This window comes from Pipistrellus hanaki (assembly GCF_964339955.1).
Source record: "Pipistrellus hanaki genome assembly, chromosome: 6".
Taxonomy (NCBI): Eukaryota; Metazoa; Chordata; class Mammalia; order Chiroptera; family Vespertilionidae; genus Pipistrellus; species Pipistrellus hanaki.
The window spans coordinates 83,984,858-84,005,305 of NC_140508.1; the positions used below are offsets into that span (position 1 = coordinate 83,984,858).

General features: G+C 40.2%; 1 protein-coding gene across 18 annotated transcripts in view; it reads right to left on the minus strand.

The window, feature by feature from the left end:
- Positions 1-20,448, minus strand: part of PTPRT (protein tyrosine phosphatase receptor type T) — an 856,519-nt gene that overhangs the window by 175,599 nt on the left and 660,472 nt on the right. For all 18 annotated transcript variants that reach the window (XM_084887522.1, XM_084887521.1, XM_084887516.1 and 15 more), the window contains one exon: positions 13,847-14,120. In XM_084887522.1, the coding sequence (XP_084743648.1) occupies positions 13,847-14,120 (274 nt within the window). The remainder of the gene's footprint in view (positions 1-13,846; positions 14,121-20,448) is intronic.

The window sequence follows — 20,448 nt, forward strand, 5'->3', positions numbered from 1 at the left end:
TGGATACTCTCATAACATGATAAGAATATACGTATCTTAGTCCTAAAACTAGCATCTGATTTAGTGGGGATCTAGGCAAGGCATGACCACTAAGATCAAGAACAAGAGTAGGGTGTCCTTTATGTCCACTCCCCCTTTATATTGTACTGGAAGGATTAATCAGTGCACGTGGATAAGATAAATCAATTAGAAGCATACACTTTGGAAAATGAACTATCTCTGTTCGCAAATAATTTAACAGTATATCTGAAAACCCATAGGGAATCAATAATACAAGGTAACAGGATATAAAATTAATATCAAAATGAACAGCATTCATATCATCAGTCAAAGGATATCATGGCAGCAAATCTCAATTTCAATGGCAACAAAGATGAAATACTTGGCAACAAGCCTAAAGCTTGTAGAAGAGAACTTTACAACATCCCTGAGAAACACAGATGTAGACTTGAACAAACAGTACAAAAATATCCTCTGCTCTCAGCTAGGATAATTCAACACCTTAAAGATGTCAGTTCACCCTAATTAATGCATAAATTTAATGTGATTCCAGTAAAATTAGTAATAGGCTTTTTATGGAGATGGATAGGTTGACACTAAAGCTTGTATGAAAGGTGAACATGCAAGAACTATGAAATCATGAAAGGCAGAACTGAGTGGTGGGGGGGGGGGGGAGGGAAGGACTGGGCCTATCAGATATTAAAGCATGGAGCCTCTATAATTTCAATAGTGTGGGACTAGTGAGTAAATAGGCAACAGGCTGGTGGAATAGAATGCAAGATCCAGAAAAAGACCCAAGAACACACAAAAACTTAAAATAGAAAAGTGGCATCTCATATATCGGGGATAAAGATGAACTTTTTAAATAAATGTTGCTAAGACAACTAAATAGACATTTGGGGAAAAAATATATTATTAGATATGCATTTTATAGCATATATAAAAATAAATACCAAACATCAAAAAGGTAAATGTAAACAAATTTAAATTTTTCAAGGTCTAGAAGCAAATATGAGTGAATTCCTTTATAACCTTGGTGTAAGAAAAGGCTTTTTCACTGTGACTCAAAATCTGTATCCAATACGGGGTGGGGGGGTGGGGGGATAAAAGCAAGCATTTGGCTCCATATCTTCCTTTCCTCTTTCCTTTCCTTTCCTTTCCTTTCCTTTCCTTTCCTTTCCTTTCCTTTCCTTTCCTTTCCTTTCCTTTCCTTTCCTTTCTCCTTTCCTTTCTCCTTTCCTTTCTCCTTTCCTTTCTCCTTTCCTTTCTCCTTTCCTTTCTCCTTTCCTTTCTCCTTTCCTTTCTCCTTTCCTTTCTCCTTTCCTTTCTCCTTTCCTTTCTCCTTTCCTTTCTCCTTTCCTTTCTCCTTTCCTTTCTCCTTTCCTTTCTCCTTTCCTTTCTCCTTTCCTTTCTCCTTTCCTTTCTCCTTTCCTTTCTCCTTTCCTTTCTCCTTTCCTTTCTCCTTTCCTTTCTCCTTTCCTTTCTCCTTTCCTTTCTCCTTTCCTTTCTCCTTTCCTTTCCTTTCCTTTCCTTACCTTTCCTTTCCTTTCCTTTTTTCTTTTCTTCTCTCTCTCTCTCTCTCTCATCAAAAATACTATAAGCAAAGTCTATAAAATTGCAACATATTCCACAAGTAATTAATATCCCTGATATATAATAGCTTTTAAAAATTAAGGATAAAGAGGTAAAAAATCATGATAAAAAGCTGCGCAAAAAACATACACAAGTAATTAAAGTTATATAAAAAGTCTCCTAAATACGTAAGAAGATGTTGACTTCACTTTCAATAAGAGAAGGGAAATTATTACTATAAAATGTCTAGCCCAGCAGGTGTGATCAGGCAGGCAGGCAGGTGAGCAGTTAGGAGCTAGCAGTACCGGATTGTGAGAGGGATATCATGGATTGAAGAGAGTGTAGGCCGGGCTGAGGGTATGCCCCCCACCCCCCACCCCCTTGCACAAATTTTGTGCACTGGGCCTCTAGTATCTACATAATAGAATACTAGGTAAGCTATAAAAAATGAGGGAGACTTCTATGAATGAATAAAAAAGTGATTTCCAGGTATCTACAGTATGCTATCTTTTCTATAAGGAGGAATAAAACACATGAATCTCTCAATTTTGTAAAATAAAAAAAATAAAAAAATTCGAGTGTCCTGATCTACAAAATAGTAGCAACACCTTCCTCACATCTCTCTGGGTTGGACAAAATTTTGAACAAGTGCCTGAAAGTTGCAAAGACTACACATGAATAGTTTTATTATTGTAATACATATATATATTACCATGTTTCCCCGGAAATAAGACATCCTCCAAAAATAAGATCTACTTACAGGTTTTCTTCTGAGTGAAATACAAGGCATCCCCCTGAAAATAAGGCCCCCTAGGCTAAACATGAGAGATTTGGTCCACTGATTCTGAAAGAAATGGAGTCACAAGAAATTCACCAGGAAATTCAGGAATTGGATTGTTATGATGATGTTCCAGAAGATGATGACATGATTGTCATTGAATAAATGAGTAAATTCTTGATACTGTAGGATTCAGTTTGTCTGGTTTGTGTTGACAACTACTGTACTACCATACCGTATACAGGTAATAAATTTCCTTTATTTTCATTTAACAATAAATGTGTACCGTATTCTTCTTCATGGAAAAATAAGACATCCCCTGAAAATAAGACCTAGCACATCTTTGGGAGCAAAAATTAATATAAGACACTGTCTTATTTTGGGGGAAACAGGGTAGGATCATTGACAAGATGATTTTTTCTGTCTTCAACAAAATAAATTTCAAGATTTGTATGGCATGCAGGGCCTCCCCCCTTTTATCTGGTCTCTGTCTCTCTCTGTCTGGCCTTCTCTCTATATCCTGGAACCAACCTTCCAACCTTCCAACCTTCGGGCCTCTGCCCAGGATCTCCCTACGCAGCACACACCAAGTCCTCTGCCCCGTTGTCTGCCTGAGAAATACCCACTTATCTTTCAATATGCAGCTCAAATGTTACTGTTCCTATGAGACTTTTGCCAAGCACTCCCTCATCCCCTCCACCCTACGCTTCCAACTGCACTCTGGGTATGCCACCAATGGGGTTTCTGGTACAGTTTTCTGTGCATATTTGCTCTCCTAATCTGTCTTTCCCACTGGACTTTGGGTTCCCTGAGAGCAGAAACTGTATTTTAGTTATCCGTGTATCCCCCACAGACTCAGAGCAAGCGCTTAATAAATGATTATTGGACTTTATCATCGTCAGCATTGTCATTATCATCGTTGTGCTCACTTCCCCACTCTGGACTTCAGCGTCTTTGTATGCCAATAGAAGAAAACTGCACAGTCTGTAAGCTCCCTTTTCAAACTACTTTTTATGCTTGCCATCCACAGCACCAAGACTGAGCAGGAGAACAGCTGAACAAATTATCCCCTAATTGGGTTGTCAGAAGTGCGGTTCTTCTGAACCTTGTGGAGAGAGGTTCAGACCTTGCACCAGGGACTGGTGACTCCCAGGTCTAAGCCAGCCTCAGTGAGAGCTGCCCTGCAATGCCTCCCTGCACAGCTCCTCTCTGACCTCAATGATCCCTGCTCTCTGTGAGCATCCTTTGAGCTGTAATTACTAATTGATGTTTGTAAAGTCTCTGGAATTCTCAGGTGACAGATGTAATCAGAGGCCAATTTATTATGATAATTGTTATTAGTACAGCTCTTCATTATTTGTTGATGCTAATGGCAGGGCCAGCAGGTGTTTCAAGACTGAAAGGGGGATGGAGGCTGGCCACGTGTGGTGGGAGAGAGAAGAAAACATGGATGTGTCGGAGATTTGAAGTCTGTTAGGGACGCCTGCTGGTTTCAGTCAAGTTAGATTCCACTTTGTGGGGTTATAACTCAGCAGGAAGCATGGCACTGAATGCACAGGACTGCCTGGCAGCATTTTTATTTATTTTATTTTTTAAAAAATCTCTTTGTACTGATTTCAGAGTAGAAGGGAGGAGAGAGAGACAGAAACATCAATGATGAGAGAGAATCATTGATCAGTTGTCTCTTGTGCTCCCCACACTGGGGATGGAGCCTACAACCCAGGCATGTGCTTTGGCTGGGGATAGAACCAGAACAGCAATTTTACATGCACAGGTTCAAATCCAGCTTGGTTTCTTGGTTCTGGAAATGAAGATACAGATAACACCGACTTACACTTTTTGTTGGAGAATGGATTTGAGACAAGGAAGGATGGATTTGGTAAGACAAAGAGGCTGTAGGGGTTTCCCAGGCAAGAGATAATTGTACTCGGGACCAGGATGGTGATACTGAAAATGAGAAAAATATATGGATTGGAGAGAAATTTAGAATGTAGAACCAGAAAACCTTGGTGACAACTGGATGGATATAGAAGTTGATGTGTTTTGGCCAACCCACCCTTCTTGAGATAGTAAAGACTTGGGGATGTTTTTGGAGGGATGAACAATGTAAAAGATGGAACTTGACCAAAATTTAGCCTTTAGGAAGAGCCCGCAGAAGAACTGTCTCACTTCTCCCCTATCTTTCTATAAGTACAACATTCCCAACATTCTTTTGAAAATTTTCTCTTCTCAATGGGTCCAGGGTGTCACTTGGTATCTCTGTACATTTGGACTTCACTGATTTTATTTCTCTTCCCTGAATTCCCTCCTCCCGCGTCCTGCATCCTGCCCACAGTCTATTCAAATTTGATTGATAGGTTAAAAATTTATGTGCACCCATAGATTTTACTTGCTTTTTCCTTCATGCACCTCCACACTCTGCCTCATATAAATCATCTGATATTCTAGTAATGATAGCTGGCAATGTTTATGATAGCTGGCAATGTTCAATAACCATAATAGGAATTTTTTATACATTGTCTCATTTAATATTTACAAACATTTTTATAAAGTTGATATTAAGGACATTAAAATGATCCAAATGAGAATGAGACTCAAGAGAGTCAAATGGTCAGCACCAATCTATGCAATAAGAAAATAGGAAGGACTCCATACTAAGCATATTCATTAATAATTCTGAGGGGAAAGAAACTTGAGATTCATTAATCTCATTTAATGGAATTAATTAATAGCATCAAGGTCATTATATAGTGCAAGAAACAGAGTCCTTGAGTATAAATGGCTCCATTAAATTCTAGTTTAATATTGTATTGTAACATTGATGGGGTGTTTGAGAAAACTTGGTATTATGATACGAGCTGGTTTCTCTTCAGGGCCCCCTATATATGGTCACACACACACACACACACACACATACACACACACACACGTATACATTACATATATGTATGTATATGTATGTGGTGTCATATATATGTTTGGATGGGGCCATCAAATATATATATTTATATGATGTCATATATATTATAAATATCCGTTATGGGATCTTTCATAAAAAATATGTAACCTTCTTTCTATCTGGTAAGAGAAGCTATGCTAGCCTGCCACGTGCCCCTTCCTTTTTGCCTTGGCTTCCAGGAAACTCAAGAGTAAGAGATAGTGTTTTATTTCATTAACTACCTATACTATGCCTCTGGTGCAATGATAACTTTTCTTCCATTTAGATTCTAAAGCTACTTTAAAACGTTACTTTAAATGAATATAAACATGCACACACTCATATATACATGTGCAAATATAAACATGCACACAGTCATATATAAATGTGCAAATATATACATGCACATATATGCACATGCTAAACTACTTATGTGTATGTATGTAAATAGACACATATGTTGAATCTGCACACACATGTTTATGTTTGGAACACCTTCATTTGAAAGGTGCTAAGGAATATGCAGAGTAACACATCAACTGTTCCTCCTCTCAAGGAACCCAGTGATCTTGGGAGGGCACATCTCATCCTGTGACAGATGGGAAAACTAGAGTCTAGTATTCAGGTCATTTAGCAGAAACATGGCAGAGCCAGTACTTAAACTCATGCATCCAGTTTCCAAATTCAGAAATTTTCCCACTTTTTCATCATTTGGGAACCAATTGGGCTGAACTTCATGGAGACTCTCAGTTTGGACGGGGCCTGATGGAGGCAGAAAGCAGCATAAGGAAACTTAGGTTGCCATTTCCATGAGCCTTTAGGGGACAGAGTCTGTAGCACTGATGCCTCAAGACTCAGGCTGACAAGATTATCAGCCGTCAACATTTGTGTAACCTTCATTTCCTTCTCCAAATGAGTTTAAAGTATATTTGCATTGAAAAGAAAATGTTCTTGGTCCCTCAGGTCTCATACCATGATAATAAAATCGGGAGGAACTGTGTGTGAGTGAAAAAATAAATTAGCAACCTGGGAGAGCTCATCTTGATATTTGTAGAAGATGGCACTCAGGGAATTTCTCTCTCACCTGGAAGGAGGAGTCTGAGACCCAAAAGGCGTCAACAGAAGTTCAGAGCTTTCATGAGCAGGTGATGTCTCAAATGGTAGAACAGAGGCCTGGAGGGCTGGCGGTTCCCAGGAGACAGGCTCCGGGGAAGACTAGAAAGGAGTCCTAGGCATAAAATGTAGGATCTGCTGACAAAAGCAGGGAGGGGGCATTTCATACCACACCGAGGCTTTCAGAATTTGTTATAAAAAGGTTGTGATGATAACCTTGTATTCCAAATATCTATTTCACTTCTCTTCTTCACTTCCATTGGGCTGCTACAGAGCAAGTAAATCCCAGAAATATGCTTCTAACAGGATTATGGCAACAAGTCAGAAAAAGAATACAGGTAGGCAGTTGGTTCACAGTTTTCTGTGACCTTGGCTCAGCTACTGATGGGTGGGAGAGATCCGAGGTTTTCTAAAGCCTCTCAACTGCACTGCATGGGAGACTTGGAAGAACCACTGTCTTTCAAGGTGGGACAGTATCCCAGGGGGCACTAGATGTTTCTTTACCATATCTCCATGGAGACAAAGAGAGAATGTGGTTTAAAAGTTCGCTTTCATGTCCATTTCAGAGGGAAGGCAAGATTGGGTGGCTTGGTGGGAAGAGATAAACCAAATAAATTGTTTGCATATATACATAACCCATGGATACAGATAACAGCTTGGGGAAGGTCTGGGGTGGGGGCGGGCTAGAAGGGGTCAATGGGGAATAAGGGGGAAATATGTAATACTTTCAATAATAAAAATGGGGGGGGGAAGTCCTCCATCAGCATGGAGTAACTGAGGCTCAGTGAATTCCCAGGGTGCTTCTGGCAGTCCATACAGCACTGATTTGTGAGACAAGCCAGGAGAAGTGTAGGTGAAAGCACCTTGCTTACTGTCTGGGGTTCAGCAGGTGCTCAAGAATAGAAAGTCCTCAGGACTTGTGGTAGGAGCTACATAGATGGACTCTGGGTGTTATGGAAACTGGAAGGGAATGCTTAGGTGTGATGAGGGAGTGTGGTGGTCATTAGGATGTTCTCACATATCCCTCTTCTCCCGGTAGGTACATGGCTGGAATGTACTGCTTCAGCTTTGGAAGTGAAGCATGGCCACATGACTTGCCTTGGACAGTAGAACGTCAAAGTGTTGCATATAATTTTTACGTGGAAGTTTTTTGGAATCAGTTACCCTACTTGCCGCATTTCTCTTTCTCTGCCCTGGTGATTGCGAAAGCACGAGTCAAATGGACTTTCCATTAGCCTGAGTTCCAGAGTGACTATGATAAGCAGAGCCCTCTGCTGACTCATTGTGGACACGTAGGAGGAATGACAAATATATTTCTGGTAATACACGGAGACCTGATGGTTGTTTGTTACTACAGCATAGTTGGTTAGAACTTTATCCTAACCCATGAGATATCGTGTATGGTCTTAGCTCTAGCCCATTTGAGTGTGGGTCTTCCATACCTCCTTATTCCATGGCCCACTTGAGTTTTTCTCACATGACACGTGAACTGTCATTAAACTAAAAAGAGAATGAGGACATGGGGTTGGGAGGGGAAAGATCATACCCAAAAGACAAGGTCAATTATTAAAAGGTTCGATAGGAATGGCTGTCTGGCTTTACACCATGGATGGAAAATTAAAGAGAATAAAGCTTGTGGTGGGGTTATAAAGCATGGGTAATTCAGGACAGTCAACAGCTGTTGACATGGTTCAGGAAGTCTTCCAGAGTTTAAAAGGTTTGTGCTTCCATGTGCAGCCCACTGGAAAAATCGGGATATGCCAGGCAAAAATGCTCCAACTCCAACCCCTTCCCAGAGCAAGGGAAAAAAGAACAAACATTACAGTAAACTGCAACAGAAGCCTTATATGCATTGTGTCATCTACTCTCCCCCAAATTTGGGGAGGCAGGTCATGAATCACATAATATACCATGAGATGTTAAGTCACAGCCATAATCCAAAGCCCAGTCTGTTTGATGTCCAAGTCTCAGTTCCTCCCATCTCCCCATGCCATGGAAAACCCATCCATGGGCAAACATGTTTAAATAGTCCTTGGGCACAACTAAATACAGTTTCTTTCACTTCACTCACAGGCACAGATTCTCTCTCCCCTGCTCCCCCCCAGTTAGCTCTACCTAGATTATCCCAACTATTATAATATGATTACACTACAAACATGATGACCCATTCAAAACAACATCTGGCTTCCAACTGCTCTCAAGAGGCAACTGAGTCCAGGAGCTGGAAGAGGCAGTGAGGGAAAAAGAACAGTCATCCTTTCTTCTCACTTCACTTATTTAGCTCACCATTTGCCAGAGGCATTGCCCACGTGTAGTGAAATGTGTCTCCCTATAATAATATGGATATGGCCAGGAAAGAGTTTTCTCTCTGCTTAGAAAGAGCACACACAACTGCATTGCTCCATTAGAGATGGCTGCTGATAGATATCTGCATGAATTTGCCACACTTGTTTTGCATTCAACAGTTAATTACGGTCCTTTCAACTTCACAATCATGGCTAATGATGGTGGGGAAACAGAGAACAGTAGAGTCATCAGACCTCATTCTGGGAAGAGTGGGAAAGAAACGATACAAAACTTCACCCACCCACGGTTTACAACTGAGACTGCTACTGTGGGTACCATTTGGAGGATTTGGAGGAAATCAAGGCTGCCCAGAAGCCTGGAGGCTTGGAAATGAGACAGCTGGGGAAAAGTTTTACTACTCTAACGGAAGAAAAGTCCTTTAGGGCTCATCTATCTATGGTGGGAATAGCTCAGAACCACATCTCTCATGCTGCAGTGAAATTCAGACTGTACTCACCCTTATTTAGTACCTTTCAGTACTCAAGATCTTTTTCAATTCACTCTCAAATAAGTATTACTCTTTTAATTTTATAAATGAGAACACTGAGACTTAGAAACAACGAGAAACAATTTGTAACCTCATTCATTCATTCATTCATTCATATAATGATGCTGAGTATCTACTATGTGTTAAATATTATATTCAGTCTGTAAGATACAGCAGCAAACAAAAGAGTTCCTACCTCCTGGAACTCAGTCTAACAAAGGAGGCACACACTATGCAAAAACACGTGCTATTACAAAACACTGAGCATTTAAAAGACAATGAACAGGTTAGTATGCCAGGGAGTACTGGTGTGGATGAATCTTAGATATCATAGGTAGCAGGTTTCCAGAGGATGTGATATTAATGATGAAGCCTGAAAAATGAGAAGGCATTAGTTCTTCAAGGAATAAATAAAAGAGATTCAGGCAAAATAACAGCTTGTGTGAGGGCCCTACGTGAGAAATATATCTTGGGATGTTTGAGAAATAATGTCTTAGAAAATGACCACGAGAAGATGCATGGTTCTTCTCAAACCTTTATCTGAAGTATAATGTTAAGTATGTCTATGAGAGAACAGGACACATAGGATGGAAGAGATACAAATATCATGCCATGTGAGAAACAGAAATAATCACATATTAAATACCAATAAGAAATGGCTTGTGTGGCCAGAGATGGTAGCTGGTGCTGTCATATTTCTCCAAAAGGCTGACATAGGAAAAAATATTTGACTTGTTCAAATCGATACAAGTGCTCAAGTGGAGAGAGTTAAGGAGTCAGAATTTGGCTTTACAGAAGGAAGAAAGTGCTGATAATTTCACCAGCTCCCCAAAGAATCAACTCTCTCTCCAGAGAATTGCAGCTGTCAAGTTGAGGCTATATTATGACCTGCCAAGAATGCTTTATTGGAGATATCATGTTGACTTCTAGTCTAGTCTAGATGACACTTCAAAATCCATCTAACTCTAAAATGCTACAGATCTCTAAGGTAGTTGTATTCAAAACAAATGGTTACAATAGGCCCCAGCCACAAGGAAGACAGGAACTTAGAATTCAGCACTAAGTACAGTACCTGGCAGCTGGCACTGACCCTGGAAGTCAGATAGAATATTAGTATTATTTCATACACTTATTTATTTTTGGTTTCTCCCCTACTAGAATGTAAAGTCTATGAAGATAGGAAGTTCTTTGTCTGCTGGCTTACTTCTCTATTCTCAGTACTTAGAAGTGTGTATTTTATTTTTAAATATAGTTATAAGCTTGCTAGATATTTAATTAATAAGATCTCTTTTAAAAATGCGTTCTTATTAATTTTAGAGAGAGAGGATAGGAGAGGGATAGAGAGAAATAGCACTGAGATAGTAACACCAATTGACTGCTTCCTGCATGCCGCTTACTGGAGATTGACCCACAACCTGGGCATGTACCCTGACCTTGCTCTGACCTTGAAATCGAACTGGTAACTTCTTGATTCATGGCCTGACACTCAACCACTGAGAAACACCGCTAGGTTAATATCTAACTGTTAATTGCTTACTTAAAGTCACACAGTTAATATGGTTTGGTGTGTAGGTAGTGTGATTGTAAAGGCTGAATATTTAGCCACTCTGCTAAGCTAAAAAATCATCTTTAATATTCATAGGATAAAGATATCTGGATCTTAAAATTCTTACCCTGCTCTGATTGAAACTTGCGGGTAAAGTTGGGAGCAATTAACTTGATTGATAGCGAATTATTTAATTGTAACAACTACCCTGCAACAAATGTCCTTTATCCTCTCCTGTAACTTGTTTTAGTTTAATGTAACTTGGCTTCATCCTTTGTTTTTAATCTTCTGGCATCAGGGGTTTGCTGAGTTCTGGTTTTTACTCAACCCAAGGTATATTTTCCACCTATTTTGAAGGGAGAAAAGCACTACATAAAAAATCAAATCTAGTGCATTTGTCTTTTGGCTTACTTTATAGTTGCTTATTTTTATGTTTACTTATAGTTTCCTTTGTTTCTCCCCCTTTTTTTGTAGGTTGTTATTTTCTGGCTTTTAATGATAGTTTGGAAGACTGCCTTTATGTTTAAAAAACTATACCTTAAAAATTCTCAGTATCAAAAATAAAATAGCAGTATTTATTTCATCTTATCTGAAGTGGGAAACCTAGCAGATTTTTATTTAGACTCATAAATCCTCTCACTCTTTGTCAGTTTCTACTGACTTAATAGGGAATTGCAGACCCAGATCACAATTGTTATTATTTTACATTACACATCCTCTCTTTAAGTATTAGTTTTTACATTAACCTTCTCTTTTGTAACATATTTAGAGCAAGTATTTAGCATCAACACTATCCAATTAGTGTCCATGCTCACTATGGGTCATTTTGTCCCGTATTCCTCTACTCTTGATTTCTTTATTTTGATTCTTTGCTCAGCCAAATGCTCTCTGAATGATTTATTAGAATCAGGGCCTGTGGGAGCCTGTGGATACTGAAAATGTCTTTCTGATGTATTGGCACAAGAACAACAACTTGGCTGATACGGAATTTGTGGGTTACACCATTTCCACTCAAAAGTCCTCCAGGCTTAGCTGCACTGTGTGCTTGCTTTTTGATGTGAAGAAATCTGAGAGGGGCCAGGCAGGGATTTGTCAGACTGAGAATAGCTTTTCTGCTCCTGTGACCTTTTCACACAAACCCTGTTCAGTAAAACTTAATACTAAGTACAGTAATTGGAAGCAGTGTGGGATCCCTCTCTTGCCAGAAAAATACAACACTGAAAATACAGCAGCTCCTCAGCTTTTCCTGTGAGGCCAAGGGCACCCTCAGGACACCTGGCCCAAGCACCTTTCTGGTTCCATTCCTGCTTGTGTGTCATCACTGCAAATCTTAGATCCACAAGGGGAGTCCACCTGGTGTGGGCTTGAAATCACAATTACTGCTTATTGATGAGTAAGGCTTTGCTTCTCTTGGAAGGAGTAGTAGACACTGCTTCCTGGATCAGCTAACTGCAGAGTGGGGGGGGCTTCATTCCCAATGGCAAAACCCCATGTCTTGAGAAGGGGACTATGGTGTGGTGTTTGGGGAGCAGAACCTCCAGAAAGTCCTTCCTCAACTGCTCTTCTGCTCAAGTTCGACATTGCTCCTCTTAGGGTCCATGTGTCAGTGTTTGAGCTCTGTAGATTGGGTCTCTTGCTGGGTTCTTACACGCATCGGAGTAGGAATGTAACAGAGTGTGAATTGAGTACAGCTATTACTCCTCTTCACAGCATGCAAACCCAACAGCATCTCCCAACATGTCAAGAGGAGAGCCACGCCTTCCCGGAGCTGTGCTGAACCATTAAACTGGCCAGTATGAGATGCAGAGAAACAGGAACAAGGTGGGCCGCAAGATGCTTCTGCCCATCTTAATGTCCCCCAACCTCCATACATCCGTGTTTCACACAGAGGGAAGACCAGATGGGCAGGTAGAAGGCAGTTTGGCAGCTTCTCTTTGTAGCTTTTTATTCTATGTGAGGAGTGTTGCCTGAACCAGTAATACATGTAGAATTGAAATACCAATGTGGAATTTAAATGGGTTTGTGGACATTTTAAATGTTAATTAGCTCCTCAACCCAGATTTCTCACAAGATGATGACTGCCACCAGAGCCTGCACAGGCACTTCACACTTCACCAAATCTGCTTTGTCTCAGCCTCCCCTTCTCCAGCCGCACTGGGGCGCATGGCACCTGCTCCACGCCCTTGCATCTCTATAAGGGCACATCCACATAACCTTAATGTGAACTATAGAGGCCTAGCATATATCAGTTGTTCATTATAATTTGTTGAATGAAATATGTTAACCTGGAGTATGTCCACAAGGCATCCTATAGAGAAAAGATACACTTGTGTCATAAGAGGGACTAGTGATATGGAGCTTGCAGAAAATATGACCAGATGGATGTGTTGTGCAGAGGGGAGGTGGGTAGTCTTTTCTGCAATAGAAAGCTTACCACCTGGGAAGGCGATTGTGTGGGTTTTATTGGTCCCCAAGAATATGGACCAAGAGCAATGCATAGAAGCTACAATAAAATATATATCTTGTCCAACAAAAATACTTGACACACGAAAATGGTTACCTTGTCTTTAGGAGAAAATATATTTTTTCTAATGGGACTAATGCTAATGATAAAGGAGCTAGTATCCACTGATTGACTAAAATATGCTTATACATTCACAGATATCAAATTGATAGGTACTTTATAGATGAGGAAATTCCTATTCAGGCCATGTGCTTTGCTCAAGTGAAATACAATTTTTTAAAATCATTTAATATAGGGATCTACAATTTTTTTTCTGTAAAGCATCATATAGTAAGTATTTCAGACTTTATGGGGCAAAGAGTCTCTGTGTCAACTGCTCAGCTGTATGATCACAGCATCAAAACAGTCATAGACTACATAGATGAAATGTCAGTGCTGTAGTAAAGGCAAAATAAAACACCCTATTTGCAAAAATAAAAAAATAAAAAAAAATATGGGGCTGAATTTGATCCATACTCTGAAGTTGCAATGCCTTCTCATATGAGAAAGGGGAAAAAAAATACAAACAAGATGAGCAATGGCCTCCATATGGCCGTACTTACTCCATTGGCTTTGCTGAGTGCTTGGAAGTAGATGCTGTAGCTTTTCAGAGGGGAAAGAGGAGGGTTCCAGTAGCCATTGTATGTCTTGTTGTCACCCACTGTGAAGGGCTGTGTGACCGGCAGGTTGGCGGGCTTCAGCTCAGCAGCAAAGTAGTGTAAAGAGTCCAGGCTGGAGGCGTTCCTGTAGCTCACAGGCACCGAAAAGCACTCAATGATGTCAGCTGCCCGCCGTGATTTCTGAAGTCTTTCCTCCTTGACAACCAGCTGGTAAACACTGGACAGGATAGAGAAGAGGCAAATGAATGCTACCGGGTGGGATGAACTTGCAAGTCATTATCGTCACTTCTCACTACAACTAAACCTCCCTCTTGGACCCCAGACTTATAAACCACTGGTTTGTAGAGATCTACCTCCATTTAGATGTCCCAAAGCCAGCTCACTCTGGATATGTCCTTAACTCTTGCAACTCTTCCCTACAAACCTGCCTGCTCCCTGACATTTCTTCCTTAGTGATTGCCCACCAAGTGGCCAGATCCTGCAGTTGGGGCTCATCCTCAATTTCTACCTGCTTATATTTCACTCAACACCTTGAATCAATGAACCTGTTGACTTGACATCTGCAATCTGCACTCACTCCTCTGCCTTCTCCTTCTCTCACTCGTAATGTGGAGGATGGGCAGTTATCAACCTCTTACCCAGACTCAATTGGTCTCTTTGTCTCTAATTTATTTGATCAACTAACCAGTCAATCCATTGATCTTCCTAGTCATATAGCAGTGTCCCTTTACAAACACTGTCATAAGCTGTCCATTATTTGAATGACACAATCAAAACTCCCCATTCTGGCATTTGGGACACTTAGTGCCTGGCTTCCAGTCCACTTTTCCGAAGTCTGATCAAGAAGAAGAGAAGAAACAGCACATGCAAGTTGTGTAAGTTTCCTGGCTCTAACCCATTGACTTTAGGAAGCAGTAGGGGAAGAAAGAAAAAGAAAGTGGGTATTATTTTTATTGATTGTAGTACCTTCATCTCATTATTAGTGTCTTGAAATAGATTTATCTAAGCTCTTTTTATCTCACTGGTAATGATAAAATCATATCTGAACGAGAATGAACCCCAAGACTTATATTCTAGTGCAAAAGAAGTGATTGCAATTAACTCTTTAAGATTATTTGTAAACTAGAGGCCCGGTGCATTGCATTTGTGCACTGGGGAACTCTGGGAAGTCGGGTAAAGAGGTTCCTCAGCCTGGCCTGTACCCTTTCACAGTCCGGGAGCCCTCAGGGGGTGAACCACTGATGGCTTAGGCCCGCTAAACTGTCAGTCGGACATCCTTAGTGCTGTCAAGGAGGCAGGCCACTGTGCTTGTCAGTCCTCAGCCCAGCTTGTGGCTGAGCTGCACTCCCACTGTGGGAGCACACTGACCACCAGGGGGCAGCTCCTGTATTGAGTGTCTTCCCCCTGGTGGTCAGTGTGCTCCCACAGGGGGAGCTCCACTCATCCAGAAGTTGTGCTCACGGCTGGTGAGTGCAGCAGTGGTGTTGGGAGCCTCTCCCACCTCTGTGGCAGCGCGAAGGATGTCCAGGGAGTAGGCCTAAGCCATCAGCTGGACATCCTCCAAGGGCTTCCAGACTGTGAGAGGTTGTAGGCCGAGCTGAGGGATGCCCCACTCCCTCTACCCCGAGTGCATGAATTTCATGCACTGGGCCTCTAGTTTAATAATAATAAGACAAACAACCCAATTAAAATTTTGCAAAATATTTGACTAGACATTTCTAAATATTAAATATAAGTGACTAACAAGCTCATGAAAAGATGACCAACTTCAGTAGTCATTAGGGAAAAGTAAATTAAAACCACAATGAGAAACCACCATGTACACTCACTAGAATAGCTTATCCGTAAAAAGAAAGACAACAGCAAGTGTTGACAAATATATGAAAAAACTGGAATCCTATGGGGAGAAAAAATGATTCAGTCATTTTGGAAAATAATCTAGTAGTTCCTTGAAAAGAATAGAAAAGCAACCTTTCATCCAGCCGTAGCTATCCTGGGTTTCTATCTAAGAGAAATGAAAAAAATAAGGCCTACACAAAATCTTGTATACACATGTTAATAGCAGAATTATTCATAACAGCCAAAATACTAGAACAATCTATATGTCCATCAACCAGTGAAAAAGTAAACAATAGGTGGTATATCTATAAAATGAAATATTATTCAGCAAAACAAATGAAACAAGGTACTGATATATTCTACAAGGTGGATGGAGCTAAAAAACATTATGCTAAATGAGCGAAGCCAGGTGCAAAAGACTCTCTGTTGTATGATTTCATTCAGATGAAATGTCAAGAAAAGGCACTTTTATAGCTGCAGAAATATGACAAGTGATGCCCAGGGCTGGAGGTGGGAGCAGGAGCCAACTCTACACGGGCGCAGGGTGTTTTATGGCATGATGAAATGTTCTAAAGTGGAATCGTGGTGATGGTAGCACAACCCCGTACATTTACTGAAAATTATGGAACTGCACACTTAAAATAGGTGAACCTTATGGCATGAAAATTATATCTCAATAAAGCTGTTAAAGAAATGAAGGAAATGGACTGAATAATCCTGGATGTTCTTTCTCCTTCGAAAGTCTGCGCCTTAGCATTCAACTGTGCATGCATTTTTATGCAAAAATGCTATAATAAACCTTTGGCATTATGGCACCAGAGGGGCTAAGAAACAAGTGTAATACCCAGCAGGACCTGGCTTTGAGTTACATTCCCCACAGTAAAGGTCACTGGGAACTACGGAGCTGAAATGTACCATGGTATGTCTTAGCTGGTCATCCTTTTTCCAAGGCTCTGGGAATGCCTGGTTTTATTCACTATTTGCCTAGTCGCAGTAGCTCGTAGAGGAGGCGAGGATGTGGGGAGAGTTATACGTTTGCAATTTAATTTAGTCCAAGTCTGTGCACATGCTTCTTTCCTTGGCCTCTGACTAGCTGTGTCGCTTACCGCTCCCTCTCTCGGTCTTTCATGTACTTATTCTTTTATTCATCAGATCTATTAAGTGATGATAGTGGAGCAGGTGCAAATTTGAATGGCACATGGCCCCTGGCCCCAGGAGCTCAGAACTGAGATGGGGAAGATAGATGTGAACTGTATACCAGTTCAATCCAGTGGGATGAGGGCAGGAAAAAGAACTCAGAGAAGAGGGTGCTTAAAGGACAGTATGAGGACTCAATGAGATAATGTGTCTTAAAAGAGTGAAGTGCTCTATAAAAGTTGGCTGGAGACAGCACCATTGCTGCTCGTATTATTATCACTGTGTTATTGAATTAGACAACAGATTTGCCTTGTTTTCCATTTGGACCTGTCTGTGATTGAATTGCACTTGATACATTTAACAAAAGTGGATTCTGAGTAGAAATTTAGAGGAAGAAATTTATATTGTGTGAAGGAACCGTAACAATTCCACTGACGAGTTCAAATTAAGTTTTACTTATTTGCGAAGGAGAGCTAAAGAAGCCTTGTAAGGAAAAACCAGATGAACATCTGATGATGGCCAGAGCTTCATCTCTTCTTTTTCAATATTTATTTATTTTTATTTTATTTTATTTTTCCCATCACCATTTATCCCCTCTATGCTCTCTCTTCCACCTTCACTGCCACCCCACCACAATCACCACCCTGTTGTCCTGTCCACGAGTTCTCTCTTTTCCCCCCCCTTTTTTGCTCAATTCATTCATGCACTCCCCAACAGCCCTCCCTCCAGATCTGTCCTTCTGCTTCTATCTATGAATCTGTCTAGTAATTCAGTTTGCTCATTCAATTCCACATATGAGTGAAAAAAAAAAGAAATTTAACTGGCTTTAACTGAAGTTTTCCTTTGGTTGAGAAGTATTTTAAATCAAAATGTAGAAGACCTGGCTATTGCTATCACATATTTTCTCTCCATCATGGGTCCTCTCATTCACAATAATGTACCCAAGCAACTCATAGTGGCTCTAATTTCAATATATAGCCTGAATCTGACTACTATCATCTCCACAACTATCAGCCTGGGCCAAAACCCCTATCATCTCTTAATTAGATTATTGCAACCACCTCCCAACTGGTCTCCCTGCTTCCACTCTTGCTTCCCAAAAATCTATTATCGAAACAGTGGCTAGAGTGACCCTTCAAAACATGGACTGAGGGCCTGGCATGCCAGTGCTCAAAGCCCTCCTACGGCTCCCACTTTACTTCAAGTAAAAGACAGCATCTCTACAATGTCTCTGAGGCCCTTTCTTATGAATTATCCTACTTTACCTCCTACCATTCTTCTCTAGGCACAGTGGTCTCTCTGCTGGTCCTTGGCTGCTCTAGACATGCTCCCACCTGAAGGCCTTTGCATTTGCTTTCCTCGGTCCTGGGATGCTGCTCCTCAGACACACACAGCTTCTGGAAGGCTTGCTTCTTCATCTCTGCCAGTGATGTCTCACCTGACCACCCTGCTTAACACAGCAACCCCAACCCGACCCCACCACAGCCGATTATACTTCCCTGCTTTAATTTTCTCCGTATCATTTATCATCATCACTCACACTGTGTGTGTGTGTGTGTGTGTGTGTGTGTGTGTGTGTGCGCGTACACGTGCACCTAAGAGGTTAAGTCATTTTAAAAGAGAACTGTTAAGCCCTGCAAATGTCAACCTTCCTTCAGGAAAAAGCAGCTAGATAGATGGACAGATATGAGGCCAGTGAGTTGATCTTTGGAGAGATGACCTTGATTTGGTGACCTTTTCTAAAGCCAACAGTGAACTGAAAAACAAGGTTGAGGTTTAAGTTCTGTCTCTACCACTCACGGGCTCTATCTGACATGCTGAGCAAGTCACTTCACCTCCAGAACCTGCTTCTAAAATGGGATCTGCTGGCCATGGTGATAAGACACAAAACGAAAGAGATACATTTTTAGAAAGGAAAGCAATTAATCATCATTTGTAGAGAATATGGCCATGACCTATCGAAGAGAATCAACTGAAAGACTTTTGAAACTAATAAAAGAACTCAGTAAAGTGGTTTGAAAGAGGAAAGAGACAAATAAACTGTAGGTCATGAAAAACAAGCTGGAGGATGTAAGGGGAAAATCTTGCTAGAATAGAGTCCTTTAAAAATATCAGAGAACCCAAATGAGAACTATACAGGATTGACACCGGAAGAAAATGGCCATTTCTGCCAGAGCAGGCTTGGCAGAGTGGGTGTTAAATAACTGTGTGGAACTAGATGAATGCTAGTAAATGAACAAAATGCCCAAGTCCTGGGTGGCAGCGTCACATGTTGTAAAGATGTCAGTTCTTGCCAAATCGATGTGTTTTCTTTGGGGGGAAAAGCAAACTGTATAAAATATGAGGCCAGTTAGGTGACATTTGGGAGCCCTAAAGATGTGAATGACTTTAATTTAGAAATTCCAATAACTTCAATGAGATTTTTTTCATGTGTTTGTTTAAAACAGAAAATATAGTTAAGAAACGTTTTTAAACAAACAAAAAATGAGAGTTAAAAACCACTCCTGGATATTAAAGCACATTATGAAGCAAAAATAATTACACTATGGGTACTGTGGTATGATTAAAAAACTCACAACAGGAATAAGTGTGTGCGTGCATGTGTGTGTGTGTGTGTGTGTGTGAGTGATTTTTACATATAGAAATAGAAACAACACAAATCAATGGAAAAGAGAAAAACATATCAAAAAATAATCCTGGGTTGAATTTTTAAAAGCCTTATAGAAAATTAGAAATCTGAATATGAGCTATATGTGTGATACTAGTATTATATAAATTCTAAATTTCTTGAGTGTGTTGATTGCATTGTGGCTGTGTAGGAAATTGACCCTTTTCTCACAGATACAAACTAGAAGTCTTAAAGTGCCATGATTACTACAACTAACCTAGAAACCATTTGAGATATAGGAAAAGAAAGTAAATATGACAAAAATGTTTACAACTGATGAATCTGATGGAATCTGATGAACCTGAGTGTATGGATGTTTATTGTACTACTACTCTTGCAACTTCCTGTAGGTTTACAATTTTAAAAAATCTTGAATGGAAAAACACAGTTTAAGTTTTCACTATAGAACAACTTACAAAAAAGGGAAGAAATGTATCTATGTATAAATTTGAAATGTCTGAATACAAGAATGAAAAATAAAACAATGAATTAGAAAAGCTACCCCTCCCAGATGATATGACAGGGAGGAATCAATATTTTGATATTTGGTATGGAGGATAAAAATAACAAGGGGCCTACATCAAAATCAATAATGTCTCTATGCAAGTAAAACTATACACTACATCTTCTCTGTGTAATGAGATAGAATAGAACAAGGAATTATTAAACCAAAATTCTAATCAAATAAAAACTCCCAACTGGGAAAATAAGAATCTTCCTAAGTAACTCTCATGTCAAATAGGAAATCAAACCACAATTTCATACTCTTTAGAAACTATTTTGATGAGAACAATGATGTGCAATGCTTATGGGGTAGGACCAAACCTGTTTTCAGAATCTGAGAAGGCTTTGTTATTAAACAAAAGGATGACAATAAATTACTTAAGCATTCCATAAAACG